The 16,905-nt window shown below is 41.4% G+C and overlaps 2 protein-coding genes across 2 annotated transcripts; both read right to left on the bottom strand.

The window, feature by feature from the left end:
• Positions 1–2,883: 2,883 nt before the first annotated feature.
• Positions 2,884–6,759, bottom strand: si:dkey-97a13.12 (uncharacterized). Its single transcript, XM_054627195.1, has 3 exons — positions 6,687–6,759; positions 6,538–6,599; positions 2,884–3,132 (listed from the first exon to the last, which is right to left on the bottom strand). The coding sequence occupies exons 1-3, from the start codon at positions 6,748–6,750 to the stop codon at positions 2,884–2,886; spliced, it is 375 nt and encodes a 124-aa protein (XP_054483170.1). The 5' UTR covers positions 6,751–6,759.
• A 1,109-nt stretch (positions 6,760–7,868) lies between these two features.
• adhfe1 (alcohol dehydrogenase iron containing 1) lies at positions 7,869–16,646 on the bottom strand. The gene is made up of 14 exons (XM_054627473.1): positions 16,548–16,646; positions 15,254–15,291; positions 15,073–15,122; positions 14,628–14,681; positions 13,389–13,543; positions 11,945–12,141; positions 11,261–11,338; positions 11,043–11,148; positions 10,231–10,383; positions 9,550–9,648; positions 9,317–9,395; positions 8,712–8,808; positions 8,313–8,470; positions 7,869–8,144 (listed from the first exon to the last, which is right to left on the bottom strand). The coding sequence occupies exons 1-14, from the start codon at positions 16,598–16,600 to the stop codon at positions 8,061–8,063; spliced, it is 1,401 nt and encodes a 466-aa protein (XP_054483448.1). The 5' UTR covers positions 16,601–16,646; the 3' UTR covers positions 7,869–8,060.
• Positions 16,647–16,905: the final 259 nt, after the last annotated feature.

The following is a 16,905-nucleotide window of genomic DNA, read 5'->3' as shown; positions in this document are numbered from 1 at the left end:
CTGAATATATCAGATTTTCTTAATAGATTTTATATTTTTAAATGAACTGTCTTTTTAAATTTTAAAGTGTATTTTTATTGATTCATTTTGGTTATCTATTTATTTCTTGAAATCTGTCTGCTAGATAAACTCTTTTTTTGTTTTGACACAAAGACACTTTATATTTAAAACTAAATGTTGCACTTTTAATCCAAACTTAACATCTGAATTTAAATGTTAAACAAATATATTAGAGTTCACAGATTTATGTAGCATGTAACTGAATATTGATTGTAATTTAATATTAATGCTTGAATGAAATCTTATCCAGAGTTATTGTTTGGAACAAAATACAGAAAACAATCACATGTTCTTTAACTTTAACTTGTTTTTACAGAAAGAAAAATAATCTGTAGCTCAGAAAGATGGACATGATAAAAAAACGTATATGTGGTGTGCAATAAAAGCCTTTGACTGAACATTTTGATTTTGCTCTTTAGTATCAAAAATACTTTGGACTCAGCTGACCTTGAAATTCATCATTCATTATATTTTACACCTGTGTGACGTTCAGTGGACGCCACCTACAGCAAAAAGAGACGATCCGTCGTTACATGAAGCTGGTCATCGTTGTGATCGTCATCATTGTGATCGTCATCGTTGTGATCGTCATCATCGTGATCGTTGTGATCGTCATCGTTGTGATCGTCATCATTGTGATCGTCATCGTTGTGATCGTCATCATTGTGATCGTCATCATTGTGATCGTTGTGATCGTCATCGTTGTGATCGTTGTGATCGTCATCGTTGTGATCGTGATCGTGATCGTCATCGTTGTGATCGTCATCGTTGTGATCGTCATCATTGTGATCGTTGTGATCGTGATCGTTGTGATCGTCATCGTTGTGATCGTCATCGTTGTGATCGTCATCGTTGTGATCGTCATCGTTGTGATCGTTGTGATCGTCATCGTCGTTGTGATCGTCATCGTTGATCGTCATCGTTGTGATCGTCATCGTTGTGATCGTCATCGTTGTGATCGTCATCGTTGTGATCGTCATCGTTGTGATCGTTGTGATCGTCATCATTGTGATCGTTGTGATCGTCATCGTTGTGATCGTGATCATCGTGATCGTCATCGTTGTGATCATTGTGATCGTCATCGTTGTGATCGTCATCGTTGTGATCATTGTGATCGTCATCGTTGTGATCGTCGTCATCGTTGTGATCGTCATCGTCATTGTGATCGTCATCGTTGATCGTCATCGTTGTGATCGTCATCGTTGTGATCGTGATCGTCATCGTTGTGATCGTCATCGTTGATCGTCATCGTTGTGATCGTTGTGATCATCGTTGTGATCGTCATCGTTGTGATCGTCATCGTTGTGATCGTTGTGATCGTCATCATTGTGATCGTTGTGATCGTCATCGTTGTGATCGTCATCGTTGATCGTTGTGATCGTCATCATTGTGATCGTTGTGATCGTCATCGTTGTGATCGTTGTGATCGTCATCATTGTGATCATTGTGATCGTCATCGTTGTGATCGTCATCGTTGTGATCGTCATCGTTGTGATCATTGTGATCGTCATCGTTGTGATCGTCATCGTGATCGTCATCGTTGTGATCGTCATCAATGTGATCGTTGTGATCGTCATCGTTGTGATCGTTGATCGTTGTGATCGTCATCGTTGTGATCGTTGTTGATCGTGATCGTCTTTGTGATCGTGATCGTTGTGATCGTCATCGTTGTCATCTTTGTGATCGTCATCTTTGTGATCGTCATCGTTGTGATCGTCATCGTTGTGATCGTCATCGTTGTGATCGTCATCGTTGTGATCGTTGTGATCGTCATCGTTGTGATCGTCATCGTTGTGATCGTTGTGATCGTCATCGTTGTGATCGTTGTGATCGTCATCGTTGTGGTCAGAAGATAACTAAAATATAAGACGATCCTTAAAAACTAAATTCGTCCCCATATCTGGGAGCCATGACTCGTTGCAGATCAGTATCAGGTCTAGTCGGCCTGGAAGGCGGTGTTGATGGAGCCGTTGTCCAGAGGAGGGTGGGGGAGTTGGGGGCAGCTCTTCCTCCTGGACTTGGCCAAGACACGGTGGAGGAGGCTGGGGGAGCCATGAGGAGGAGCATCTGCCGGGCGCCCGGCAAGACCAAGCTGCCGGCAGATGCTGTTTTTCCTCAGCAGCTTCGGAGTACTGCGACCGCTGCAGGGAAATAAATAAAGAATCTATATTATTATTACATTCTGTAATTACAGAAATGTTTCTTTAAATAAATAAAGAATATATATTATTATTACATTTCTGTTATTACAGAAATGTTTCTTTAAATAAATAAAGAATATATATATTATTACATTCTGTAATTACAGAAATGTTTCTTTAAATAAATAAAGAATATATATCATTACATTCTGTAATCTGTTTCTTTAAATAAATAAAGAATAATTACAGAAATCTGTAATTACAGAAATGTTTCTTTAAATAAATAAAGAATATATATTATTATCACATTTCTGTAATTACAGAAATGTTTCTTTAAATAAATAAATAAATAAAAATGTTTCTTTAAATAAATAAAGAATATATATCATTACATTCTGTAATTACAGAAATGTTTCTTTAAATAAATAAAGAATATATATTATTATTACATTCTGTAATTACAGAAATGTTTCTTTAAATAAATATTTCTATGAAGGAAGATGGATTTTCAGACAGTTGTCATGTGTTGTTGCTGTAGTTACCTCATGCAGCCACAGGGGGCCCCTTCCGTCATCATGGCGACCGGTACCGACCCCCTCCTCACCGGCATGGGCGGGGCTCCGGATGAATCTCCATCCTGCAGGACAAAGACAGTCCTACATCACAGCTGACTGCCCACCACTCAGCAGCTGAGTTTCTGCAGGAACCCCCCCCCAGACGGACCAGTAGACCCAGTAGACCCAGTAGGCCGGGTGGGTGTTGTTACCTGGAGCGGCTCCACGCAGGCTGCAAGGAAGTAACCCTCCGTCCCGTCACTCAGCCGTCCAAACCACCAGGACTCGTCCTCCTTAAACAGAACCTGGATCAGGTCTCCCTGGTTCAGGTCCAGCTCCTTCTGCCAGCTGGACCGGTGCTGCATCACCGCCACCACCTGCCAATCACAGTCCAGACGTGTTCAAGGCTGCTTCCTGCATCAGAGGACGTCCTCCGGCCTCCATCACAGGATCTTTTTCTATCATGTGAGTTTTGAGTCTTTGAGTTTGTTCAAAAGAGCTTATTAAATGCAAAGTATTATTATTATTGTCATTATTAATTAAAGAGCCAATCCCATTTCATATTTTCTTGTTTAAGACGAACCCTCGAGCTCAACGTGGACTCAACGTTCACAGTAACAGGATCCTGTCAACTGAACCATAACGTCATAGGGTCAACAAAACCAGCAGCTCCACTGCATCCGCTCTCCCCCCAGGCCGTGGCTCTCTGACCCCGGTGTGCTTGGATCAGGACTCCAGAGAGTCTCCTGGAACGTCACCGATTAGTGAAGCATGCTCCGCTAACAGGAAGTGAACAGGTTTAGCTGAGCTACAGAGCCTCCCTGCTGACTGTAAAACAGTTAGCGCCGAGCTAACTGGACTCAGCGAAAGACTGAAGAGACCCTCTAAACACAGCAAACGAAGCGACGCCAGCTAAGCTAACGAAGCAGCAAGCTAACGTTAATGTCACGTTAGCTTAGCATAGCGTAACAGTAGAGGCTGAGCTCAGGATGTGACGAATGTCTTCACTGAGCTTTATATTCAGTCAGCTGACCACTTAGCATCTTTAGAACCAAACAGCCTTCACTCAGAACTCAAAGGGTCTGATCTCATGATGAATAACACACACACACACACACACACACACACACACACACACACACACACACACACACACACACACACACACACACACACACACACACTGCCTTAAGTGCGTTTAGTTATTTAGTTATTTTCTTTATTATCTTGTTAATAAATCCATCCATCCATCCATTTCCTCCTCCGGGGCCGGGTCGCGGGGGCAGCAAGCTAAGGAGGGTCCTCCAGACGTCCTTCTCCCCAGCAACACTTTCCAGCTCCTCCTGGGGAACCCCGAGGCGTTCCCAGGCCAGACGAGATATATAATCTCTCCAGCGTGTTCTGGGTCGACCCCGGGGCCTCTTACCAGTTGGATGAATTTACTCTCTGGTCTGTTTAATGTTGTGTTTGAGTGAAAACTGTCTGTTATGTCAAGAACTACAAACTCCTCCCACTGAACCATCCATCCATTGTCTTCCTCTAATCCGGGGCCGGGTCAGGAGGTTGTTCCAGCTCCTCTTGGGGAACCCAGACCAGATATGTAGTCTCTCCAGCGTGTTCTGGGTCTACCCCGGGCCTCTTACCAGTTAGAAGTGCCTGGAACACCTCTAGAGGGAGGCGTCCAGGAGGATCCGGATCAGAAGCCTGAACCACCTCAGCTGGCCCCTTTGGACGTGAAGGCTCATGACCACAGGCCTTACAGCTCAGCTCCCTCTTCACCACAACGGTCCGGTACAACGTCTTCATCACTGAACCTCCTGTTACGCTCACTGGTGAATAAGACCCTGAGATACTTGAACTCCCACGCTGGGGCAGTGACTCACTCCCCACCGTTCTCCTGCAGAGAACCATGAACCCAGACTTTGATGAACCGACTCTCATCGGCTGAAAACCGCCCCAGTGCTGCTGAAGGTCACAGAACCACATCATCTGCAAAGAGCAGTGATGCAAATCTGAGGTCCTCAAACTGGACTCCCTCCTCCTCCCGACTGGGCCTTTAAAACCTGTCCATGAGAACCACAAACAGGACTGGTGAGAAGGAGAGCAACACTGGGAACCTGCTTGACTTTGTGCAGAGTACCGGGACTCTCACGTTGGTCAAACAGAGACCGGATGGCTCGTAGCAACGACCCCGGTACCCCGTAATCCCTCAGCCTTCTCCAAGTCCACAAACACATGTAGACTGGATGAACTCCCACGACCCCTCCAACTTAACTATATCATTCAATATGATTACTTTTAATATTGAATAATTACTTCTGATAACCATTAAGGCCTTTTTGTGTTACTGCAACATTATTATCAATACATATTGATAATTGTATTAATGTTGATTTATTGATATTCATATTACCTTTAATAGTGCTAACAACCAGGACGTCACATGACATCCAAGTGATAAACAACGTTGGAGCGTCAGCAAGCGAGCGATGTTTCTAGGGACGTGATTCTGATGAAGAACAGATCAGCGTGATCATAACCCTCACTAACGCTCTCTGAACACCTTCATCAGGACTCAGGTGGAGCTGCGTGTCGGGACATGAGCGGACCGGGATCGGCCTTAATCTGCTTTAAATAGCTGCTGCTCAGCTCAGCAGGCTGTAAGTACTCAGAGGTCAGAGGTCACAGTGATGTAACCCTGATTAACACACACTGTTCTCAGATCATTAATCAGCGACCTGATGTTTCTAATCCGTCACCTTCTCTTTGTCTCTTATCGCTGAGCGCCGTCCCGTCACACAGCAGACGGGTCAGACAGATGGATCCTAAAAACGCTGGTTCTCCAGGTTTAGTTTGGACTCTGGGGACAGACGGCAGACCTGAACCGGACCACCTGAGAGGTCTGGATGGTTCATAATGTAATAAACCATCCAACAGTAGCATTTTGACAGGAAGTCAGTGAAGAGACCTCAGAACTGGAGTGACGTGATCCACTTTCTTCCACAAAGAGACTCAAAACCACCACAAAGAGACTCAAAACCACCACAAAGAGACACTAAACCACCACAAAGAGACACTTAACCACCACAAAGAGACACTAAACCACCACAAAGATACACTAAACCACCACAAAGAGACTCAAAACCACCACAAAGATACACTAAACCACCACAAAGAGACTCAAAACCACCACAAAGAGACTCAAAACCACAACAAAGAGACTCAAAACCACCACCACAAAGAGACACTAAACCACCACAAAGAGACTCAAAACCACCACAAAGAGACACTTAACCACGACAAAGATACACTTAACCACCACAAAGATACACTTAACCACCACAAAGAGACACTTAACCACCACAAAGATACACTAAACCACCACAAAGAGACACTTAACCACGACAAAGAGACACTTAACCACCACAAAGATACACTAAACCACCACAAAGAGACACTTAACCACGACAAAGATACACTAAACCACCACAAAGAGATTTTAAACAACAAAGAGACTCAAAAACCCTCTTAAAGACTCAAAACCACCACAAAAGAGAATTTTGAAAAATCCCTGAACCCTAGTAACACCTTGAACTCGTCATTCATGATGTTGTAAAAACGTCCCGTTGATGTGGAGATTAAGGGTTTTTAAATAAAGGATGTTTTGGGTTGGTTAGGGTTGAAGGTGTTTTACTAACAGGATGTTTACTTTGTGAAGGTTTCTGTCTGAGAGGAGATGAACTCATTTACAGCAGAAACAGGACGCTGCCACCTCACTTCACCTTCTCTGCCTCCACATGTCTGGTCCCGGTCCCGGAGCCGGTCCTGGTCCTGGTCCTGCTCACTGACAGACAGGAGGGAAGAGGTGAACACCGATCAGCTCATCACTACGTCCACTGTGCGCTGGATCAGTGAGCTGTGTGAGACTCACCTTTAGGAGAGAAGACGGTGGTGTAGACCTCAAAGTGTTCGTCCGTCTGCCTGTAGATCTGCATGCTGCTCTCTCTCTCTCTCACACACACACACACACACACACACCAGCTGCCTTAAATACCTGCTGTCTAATCCTGTGTGTGTGTGTGTCTCTGTAACACACACACACTGGGCCGTCGATCAGGACTTCCTATTGGCTGACAGGATTTGGTGAATTGACTTGTACCTCAACTTTTCATGCAAGTACACGTATTTATATTTTACCTTACCGTACTTATACTATACATATACTACATAAATATATATATATATATATATATATATATACGTATATATATGAATATATATACGTATGTATTTATGACAGGCTCTACTGAATCATCATGTTTCTGTGTCACTGATGTAGAAATCATAAACTGTTCAGTTGCATCATCAGATGAAAGAGACGCTCTGTGATCTGATGAGTCATGTGTCGTACAGGTGAGCTCAGGTGTGACTGAGCTCTGTGCTGCATTCAGGGTCACTCTGTCTTTAGCTCGTTTTCTGATCTCAGGGTTAAACCAGTTAAACACAGTCAGATAAGGTTTATATAACAACTGTACCTGGATCAGATTAGACTGGATTAACACGAGAGGTCTTCTAAGAAACACAGAGACACACACACACACACACACACACACACACACACACACACACACACACACACAGACACACACACACAGACACACACACACACACACAGAGACACACACACACACACACACACACACACACACACACACACACACAGAGACACACACACACACACACACACACACACACACACAGAGACACACACACACACACACACACACACACACACACACACACACACACACACAGACACACACACACACACACACACACATATATTCCCTTCAATGGTTAGTGTGTTTTCTGTGAGCTCTCTGATTGGTTGAACCTCTTTCTTATCAGGTCATAATTAAAATGTATTGATTGATATCATTCATTTGTTTTAAAAATGTACACCATAAAACTGTTAAACAACCCTGTCCTGGTCCTGGTCCTGGTCCTGGTCCTGGTCCTGGTCCTGGTCCAGGGAGGCCCTTACAGGATGCAGTTAAACCCTGAGGCTCTGATTGAGGATGTGAACAAACAGAAGACGACTCCGACGTGTACATATGTTTTTTATTTCAGTTTTGATTGTAAATATAAAATCTATGAGTGATCGTTGATAAAATGCCACTGAGCGGCCGAGGGACATCTAGTGGCTGTTAGAGGAACTGCAGCTCAACACAGAGCAGACCTGAGAGCAGTTTGATGATCAAACTGTGGTGCGTGGAGTGTGTTCGGTCCTCACAAGGACAGGAAGTCAGTAGAGCTTCATGGAGGCCTCGAACATCCGGCTCAGGTCGTCCTCGGTGTGTCCTCGGGGGGACAGTTTGGTCACTCGCTCCTGTTAGCAGCACAGATCAATAATGATAAATACCTTAAATATGTTGCAATAGTGATGAGCCATTAAAAACACAGAATATTTTACAATACATAAACATCCCATAATTATCATGTGATTATTTGAAATGAATGAGGTCTGGTTATTCCCGCGGTCAGTGAAGGTACCGACCTGAGGGATGGTTCCTTTCACCAGTGCTGGGATGTCGTCGGTGGTGTATCCCACAGCTCCCAGTCCGTCCTCCACCTGCAGGTCAAACAGGAAGCCACGCAGCGTGTCGGCCAGAACGGCGCCGGCGTCTTCCCTCTTCACCTGCCGAATGTCTGCACCTGAACCATTATATATGAAATATTAATGATCATTCATTGTCATGTATTATGATCCATTCTGTGCTCTGTTGTTTCTTCATCACAGATGGTTGCTATGGAAACAGTTCAGGGAGTATTCCCATTGGAAGAACCAATAACACTATTTCTAAATCATTACTTTGTGTCAGGTGATTGATTAGTTTGGCAAGTAACCTGCCATAAACAGGTAAACCGGTAAACAGGTGAGCAGGTGAACAGGTACCGAGGATTTCTGCTGCCTCCAGGTGGCGCTCTGGACACATCGGGGCTGTGAAGTTGAAGACGGCCGGAGCCGTGAGGACGACTGAGAGACCGTGAGGCTGAGGACGGACACACACACACACACACACACGTTTGTCTTTCTGAACTTTGATCCTCAGAGATAATTAATGACCAACCTGTTTAATCTTAAAACTTCAGAGTTCATAAACTGGACTTTATAAATCAACTCTTTAATGTAAATAATTGCTCCGTCTCAAACTGGGTCTCATTTAGATGAGACTTCAATCTGTGAAAACACAGACGAGGATTAAAAACAGGAAACCCACAGAAGGAACAGCAGCTCTGGTTTGGTCTTTGGTGGAGAACCACAAGGAACCCGCCTGGGTCCTTTGAGGTTCTCCAGATCAACGGTTCACATTGAATGCTTCATGTTCTATTGTTGTTTAATTAAAATCAATGGAATGAGTCTGTGTCCAGGTCGTAACTGTTATACAAAAGAATCAGCTGTTGTCGTATTAATGAAAATGTTGTGAAGCAGTGAGAGCTCTTAAAATGAAAACTCTTATGACGTAACGTTCAGGCGGCCTGGTCAGTTCCATCACTCACCACCAGAGGGTGCTCCACGCTGTAACCTTTGGCCGAATGAGTCTTCACGTTACCGGCGATCGGATACGACATCCCATGACTGCAGAGAGAAACCGTACATCAACATGGATAAGTACCATGCACATTCTGGACTTCATACATCATTTGGGGCTAGTTAATGAACAGATTATTACATTTCCGTCTCAGGGTTTTAAAGTTGACGAACTAATAAAGAACGTTGTTGGTTTTCTCACCACAGATGAACTCCTGCGTTTCCGAAGCCGATGCCGGCAAACACGCTGGCCAGGTGCATGCTGGACCGAGCCTCCCGGTCCTCGGGGTCCCGCACTGCTCTGTAAACAACCAACCAACCTACCAGTCAACCAACGACTTTTTTCTAATTTAATAACATTCAAATGTTCTACTCAGTCTCGTTTACAGCTGATCCTGAACTGACTGTTTCTGAGTGATTTCACTTTTAAATGTTTTTTTTTTTTGTAGTTCTCTTTTCACATCATGTTTTTCAAAAACTTTTTATTTTTATTTCATTTGATAATTTTAGTTTCTGTGTGTTTTGAGTCTCGAGGATTATTTGTTATTTGATGATATTAAATAACAAAAGGTGATGTATTTATCTCTGTGTTTTTGTGTTTTTTCATTTCTAGTGTTTTCAAACTATTTCTCAGATCTAAAATCGATCAGGATCTTGATCTGGATCCATCTCATAAACCAACGACCGGCTGCGGTCTGTAAAAACACGACGTCCTCCCAACAGACTCAGAGCGTTAAAACACGACCAAACAATCGATGAAACTCTGAATCCGACAGTGTTCCTCCTTTAAATGAGGAGAACAGCTGCTCTGGAGTTCCTCAGGGATCCTGTTCAGGTCCTCTGGAGTTCTCCATTCAAACAGTTCACATTAAACCTTATTTACCGCTTCATGTACTTGGCGACCACGTTGAGGGCGTGGCGAGACCAGACGTCGCTGATGGGGTTGCTGCCCTGGTAGGCGGGCCGGTTGATGGGGTTGGGGGGGCAGGGGCTCCTCTGGTTGTAGGGCAGGGCGGTGTACGACTCCAGAGCATGACTGAAGGAATACAACAGAGATTATGATCAGCGTCCAGGTTATGACACATCACATCACTTCATATCATCTAGAATCATCCACACCGTTTACCCTCCATACGGAGGAAACTACAGGACACAATATATAACATTATAACATTTCATTCACTAACAATAAGAAAAGGAAATTAATAAAATACAAAATCTAATTGAATAATAATCAATTATAAACAATAGACATTAATAAATCTAAATAAATAAGATCAAGTAAAAAATTATATATTTTATTAAATAACGCTGCTCTTTACCTTCATCCTCTCTGTGGAAACAAAGATACTCAAATATCGTTAATAATAATAATAAGAGTAAAATTATTTATCTGTAAAAACCTCCCGGACTACGGACTGACTGGTTCTTGTGGACTGACTGGTTCTTGTGGACTGACTGGTTCTTGTGGACTGACTGGTTCTTGTGGACTGACTGGTTCTTGTGGACTGCCCCTCAGAGGGCGACAGGATATTGGGAATGTTGTTGGACAGAGGATGTCTCATGTGTACAGATTATAAAGCCCTCTGAGGCAAATTTGTGATTTTGGGCTCTACAAAATAAACTGAATTGAATTGGTCGCTATGGTGACGTTAGCTAGCGTTAGCTTTAGCATGTGTTGTTGTTGTGACCGACCAGAGCACATCGAAGCCGCTGTTGGCGGCGACTCTCTCGGGCATGCTCAGTGTGTGCATCGGGTCCACGATGCCCAGCGTGGGTCTGATGGCTCTGCTGGCGATACCTGAACACAGACAACCAATCAGAGCTCAGACTGATGTGATGTCACGGCGTTCCAGTTAACAGATATGTCAGGAATGTCTTCTTCTTCTTCGTTGGTGGTGAACACTCGTTACCTGTCTTGGCCTTCAGAGGCTCGTAGTCAAAGATGGCGACTCCGGTGGTCTCGCTGCCGGTTCCTGCAGTGGTAGGAACTGAAGAGCAGAGACCAGAAGAGAACCTTCAGACTCCAGAGAACCTCAACATTCTGTTCACGTTCCTCTTATGGATGTTCTGCAACATGGGTTTTTTTATCTCCTTTCTACAAATAATTTAATCTAATTTAAAGATGCAGAAATCTTCACATTCAAGAAGGAATTATTTTTGATTCTATGATATCAAAGTGATAAAAACATTAAATGAATTTGATTCTTTATGTTTGGCAACAGGAGAAAATGACAAAAAGACATTTGAAATTAAATTTTACTAAAAATGATGATAAATGATTGATAAAAAGTACATTTGTATTTTTTCTGTCAATATTTCATAACTCACAGAAGTGAATGTTAAAACAATAGAAGGCAAATACTAATAATAAAATGTTATGAAATTGAATATGAATATAAAATAATAGCATTTTTTAATATTCGGCAGCATGAATAATAGTAGAAATTAAAAAATAAATTTATAAAATGTTTGTTTGGCAGAATAATACAGAACTATTTTAATGTTAAATTAAAGCTAACAATTATGAAATGTATTCAGATATGTTAAATGTAGATTAGAGTTCATCTGTTTATCAGGTTGTTGTTCTTCGTTACCTGCGATCAGCGGCTTCACCGCTCCGGTGATCGGCTTCCCTTTACCGATCGGAGCGTTCACAAAGTCCAGGAAGTCGGCGTCGGGGTGACTCGCGTACAGATTGGCTGCTTTGCAGGTGTCAATCACGGAGCCGCCGCCCACCGCCACATACACGTCGAACGAGTCGTTTTTAGCAAACGCGATGGCGTCTTTAAAACTGAAACACACACACAGTGACGTTCTAGTGAGAACTCTGAGGGAACGTTAGATCAGGTTCTTTATAGAACAAGGACACTTCCGATAAGGACAGGAACCCTTTAAAGGAACACCAGATCAGCGTTTAACGTTTCTACCGAAGCCCAGAAGGGACAAACCAAACGCCGCTGGAGAAGTTTCAGTTGGTTGCTAACTGTAAATCCACCACTAGATGGCGCCACACACTGCATCTTTTTATTACATCTTATTTAATATTTACCTTAATGTTCAACATGAATATTCTCTTCAGAACACAAACATTTAAAAAAGAATAAAGAAAATGAACGGGTCTATAGTTCTTTATGTTTATGTTCTTCTGGAACTCATTTCCATTCATTTGACTGTAAATTATATTTTGCATAATATAAACGTTCTTTCAGATTCAGATCGTGTTGACTTTTGGGTAATAATAACTTTAAGCTGTTTCTAGTCATTCACAGTGAATTATTAAATAATTATTAATCTAACAGCTGGAGACACATAATAAATGTGAACATGAACGGTCGGTTACATTAATAATCCTGTTATTACTATTATACTGATCATCTTCTTCTGCTTTTTAAATGTTCAGATTTTTATTACTGACGTTTCTTATTCTAAATGTTTGTCTCACGTATTTGTTTATTTTAAATGTTCTGATTGGTTCTTGATTTAACGACCAGAACGCTTTAAAACAAACATTCTTTAGAAGGAAACTCAGTGAAATGATCTTTAACGCCTTTTTCATTTATGACACAATAACTAAGATATAATATACTAAGATACTCCTAATATATTTCTGTTTATTACTTCTGATTACACATTTATTACATTTCTGTTTACGTCATTTTGTAAATACTTTAAGTTATATTTGATCCTATCTGTTTTTGTTGGAGTTTTTTTTTTTTGAGTATTTTGTTCATCTGAGCATAAATAACTTGAAACGTAAGAAACAGACAACACATTCTATTTAGAAGATAAATCTGTTGACCAATCAGAGGACAGACTTTAACTCTTTAAATGAAACGGTGCATTCAAGGTCCTCCAGGACTTAACAAGGTCTGGAATCGGGTTGAGTCCTCATAACGTAGGAAAAGCAGGTAAAACACACACAGTACAAATATACTGATGTTAGATCAGAGACGATAAAGTGACTCCTCCTCCTCCGTCTCCACTAAACACCTGTTCTGGTCTCTAAAGCTGACAGCCAATCAGAGAGCAGCGGCTCACCTGGTGTCGGTGGGCTCCACGCGGACGCTGTCGTACACTTTGAACGTGACTCCGTTGGAGGACAGAGACTCCAGGACGGCCTTCACCGGCGGGAGACGGGACAAGTTCTTGTCCGTCATCAGACAGACGTTCCGAGCGCCGAGGTTCTGCAGGTCCTGCAGGAGAACCGGAGAACACGGTCACATTAATCCACCAAACACTCACCGTCCGTGTTCCTCCATCATCATGTGATGAAGACAAACGATGTATACATTTATCTTCTGACATCAGACTGAATATTAATGTTCCGTTACTCAGAACCATCAACATCTTTTACGTTCTCTAAACCACATCGTGGTTCTGATTCTGGACAGCCTGAAGACCCAAAGTACCAGAGAGAAGTACTACCAGTTTATTAATACTACTCATTAATCATTGAACAGTTTGGAGACTGGACTCCAGGATTCCAGTCTCCAAACTTCTCTTCCTTCTTCAGGTCTGAAGAGACGAAGGTAGCAGGCAGCTTTAGAACGGACTCGTATTCATAAAGTCTTAGATGATCTGGTTACTCAGGTTTGTTTCAGATCGCTGTCTTCTATCAGAAGGTCGTTCTGTATGGAACTGAGGAAATATCATCCGCTTAAGAACATAGGGAGTTCCACAGGGATCCATTCTCGGACCCTTGCTGTTTCTTTTTTGTTTTTTTTTAATATTACCCCATGGTCATAGTATTAATAAAGCATAATTTAAGTTATGATTTCTATGTGGACGATACACAATCATATCTTTCTAGTGACATCAATCAATTAAACAACTCAGAAAGCAGATTATTGTCAGCGGCCCGAACTCATCACAGGATCAGACTTCTTCTCCTCTGACTTTACTAACTACAGATCATCAGCCTTTCATTCTGCCGTCCAATCAGGAAACACTTAAATCATTTTCATCTGCGAAGAACGAAGAAACTGAATTTATGGAAAAACCTGACGGAGGAAACCAGGACAGCGAACACATCGTCTATTCTGCTGATTTTATGAGCATTGTTTTATATTAATGTTTATTAAATGTTTGCTTGATGTCTTTTTTTTATTTGTGTAAAGTCCTTTAAAACGTTTACACATCTTAAAGCCCTCAGAGGAAGATTTGTGATTTTGGCTGAAGAAATGAAATAGAAATGAAATCGAGTTGAAACTGGTTCCATCGAGTCTGTGTAACATGTTAGTGATGATGATGATGATGATGATGATGATGTTTGGTTACCATGCCGATCTCTCTGCTGACTCCTTCTCCATATCTGATGTTGGAACTCGCCATCTGACAGAAACAAACGATCACAGTCAAGAGAAAACACATAAATACATATTCTTTAATAAACATCATGATTTAGATTTCTGATCATTGGATCATGAAGGTTTCAGATCTGAGGAACGATTAAACGTTTTTATCTAAAACACCTTTTATATAAATATATATATAACACACTAAAGGAGAGGGAAAAAGTGGAAAAGCACAACAGGGCCACTTTAAAGATGAATTCACCAGACACAGGGTCAATACATCATCAATAAACAATACATCATCAATAAACATGTCTTTGAACCAATATCAAAATATCGTGTGTGACTCTCAACATGGAGTCCATGTTTATATTTCATGAGTTCGGTCAGTCATGTGATGAGACCTCAGGGTTTACTAAACGCCGTACCTCGAAGGCGTAGTCGGTCTTCCGGACGGTGCAGGTTGCAGCTCCGACACCTGAAGGACAAACACCTGATTACATCATCATTCCTGTTATTGATCCTCTGAGGAGACCAAACTCCATCCAAAGGTTATCAGCCAGTCAATAACAGCCACTGACAGCGACAGAGGGTGTGACGGAGGAGTACCTCGGTGGAAGGTGTTGGAGTGAGCCGGACATCTGCACCTGATCACACAAACACAGAGCAGAGGTCATGTTTATGATGAATAATAATACCATCATTATTATATTATTATAATTACCATTATAATTATTAATAGCATTATTATTTAACGTTAGGTCTGGTGTTTGTTACATCACTGATTTAAATTCAGCTTTGTTTCAACAGAATGTAACATTACAGGAGCGCTGGACCAGCCTACCCACAATGCCTTGGGGCAGCAGTTTATTGTTCACTTATCCCTCTCTCTCAGTAAACGGGTCTACGTCCAACAGATACCGTTTCTATGACGACCAGTCTCCTGATGAACTTTGACCTCATCACTTTTCCCCTACATGTCAAGGACAAGTGGTTAGGAAAGGACATGAGGAGGTTCTATTTGTTGAGTACTCCACCTCAGAGAACGTCTCCACCTCAGAGAACGTCTCCACCTCAGAGAACGTCTCCACCTCAGAGAACGTCTCCACCTCAGTGTGTGTGTGTATATGTGTGTGTATCAGAGTGTATATGTCCACCTCAGAGTATAGAGATATATGTGTATATGTGTGTGAGTGTATGTGTGTATATGTGTGTGTATATGTATGTGTGTGTGTATATATGTGTATATGTGTGTATATGTGTATGTGTATATGTGTGTGAGTGTATATATGTATATATGAGTGTATGTGTATATGTGTGTATATATATGTGTATATATATATGTATATATATATATGTATATATATGTGTATATATGTGTGTATATGTGTATGTATGTGTGTATATGTATGTGTATATATGTGTATATGTGTGTATATGTGTATATGTGTGTATATGTATATATGTATGTGTGTGTGTATATATATATATATGTATATGTGTGTATATGTGTATATGTGTGTATATGTATATATGTATATGTGTGTATATGTATATATGTATGTGTATATATGTGTATATGTGTGTATATATATATGTGTATATGTGTGTATATGTGTATATGTGTGTGTATATGTATATATATATATATGTGTATATATGTGTGTATATGTATATATGTGTATATGTGTGTATATGTGTATATATGTGTATATGTGTGTATGTATATATATATGTGTATATGTGTGTATATGTATATATATATATATGTGTGTGTGTGTGTGTATGTGTATATGTATATATATATATATGTGTGTGTATGTGTATATGTGTATATGTGTATATATGTGTATATGTGTATATATATATGTGTGTGTGTGTGTATATATATATATAAACTCACGCGGCGGTCTCGAGCTGCCGGAGCAGGTGAACGACCCTGTCTCGTGCTGCCATCGTGTCTCTGCGGTCTCGAGCCTGTGACCTCAGTATATGAACCACAGTGACGTCATGGGACCCGCTGCTTCCGCCTTCCGCTTTTCAGAATAAAAGTGCACGCTCATTAATCAAGACGTGATTAAGACATTGATGACGTCATCGACTGTCATCAATGTCAACATAATGTCTCCAAATAAATAAATAATAAATAAATAATAATAATTGATTTATTTCATAGTTTTAAGTGAAGACCAGTGTAGCCGACTCTCGACTACCGTAGGTTCCCCCAACACAGACACGGCTTCAGCGGGTACGTTTAACAC

Source organism: Anoplopoma fimbria, chromosome 3, assembly GCF_027596085.1.
Source record: "Anoplopoma fimbria isolate UVic2021 breed Golden Eagle Sablefish chromosome 3, Afim_UVic_2022, whole genome shotgun sequence".
NCBI lineage: Eukaryota > Metazoa > Chordata > Actinopteri > Perciformes > Anoplopomatidae > Anoplopoma > Anoplopoma fimbria.
This window is presented reverse-complemented; position numbering and strand designations above follow the sequence as displayed.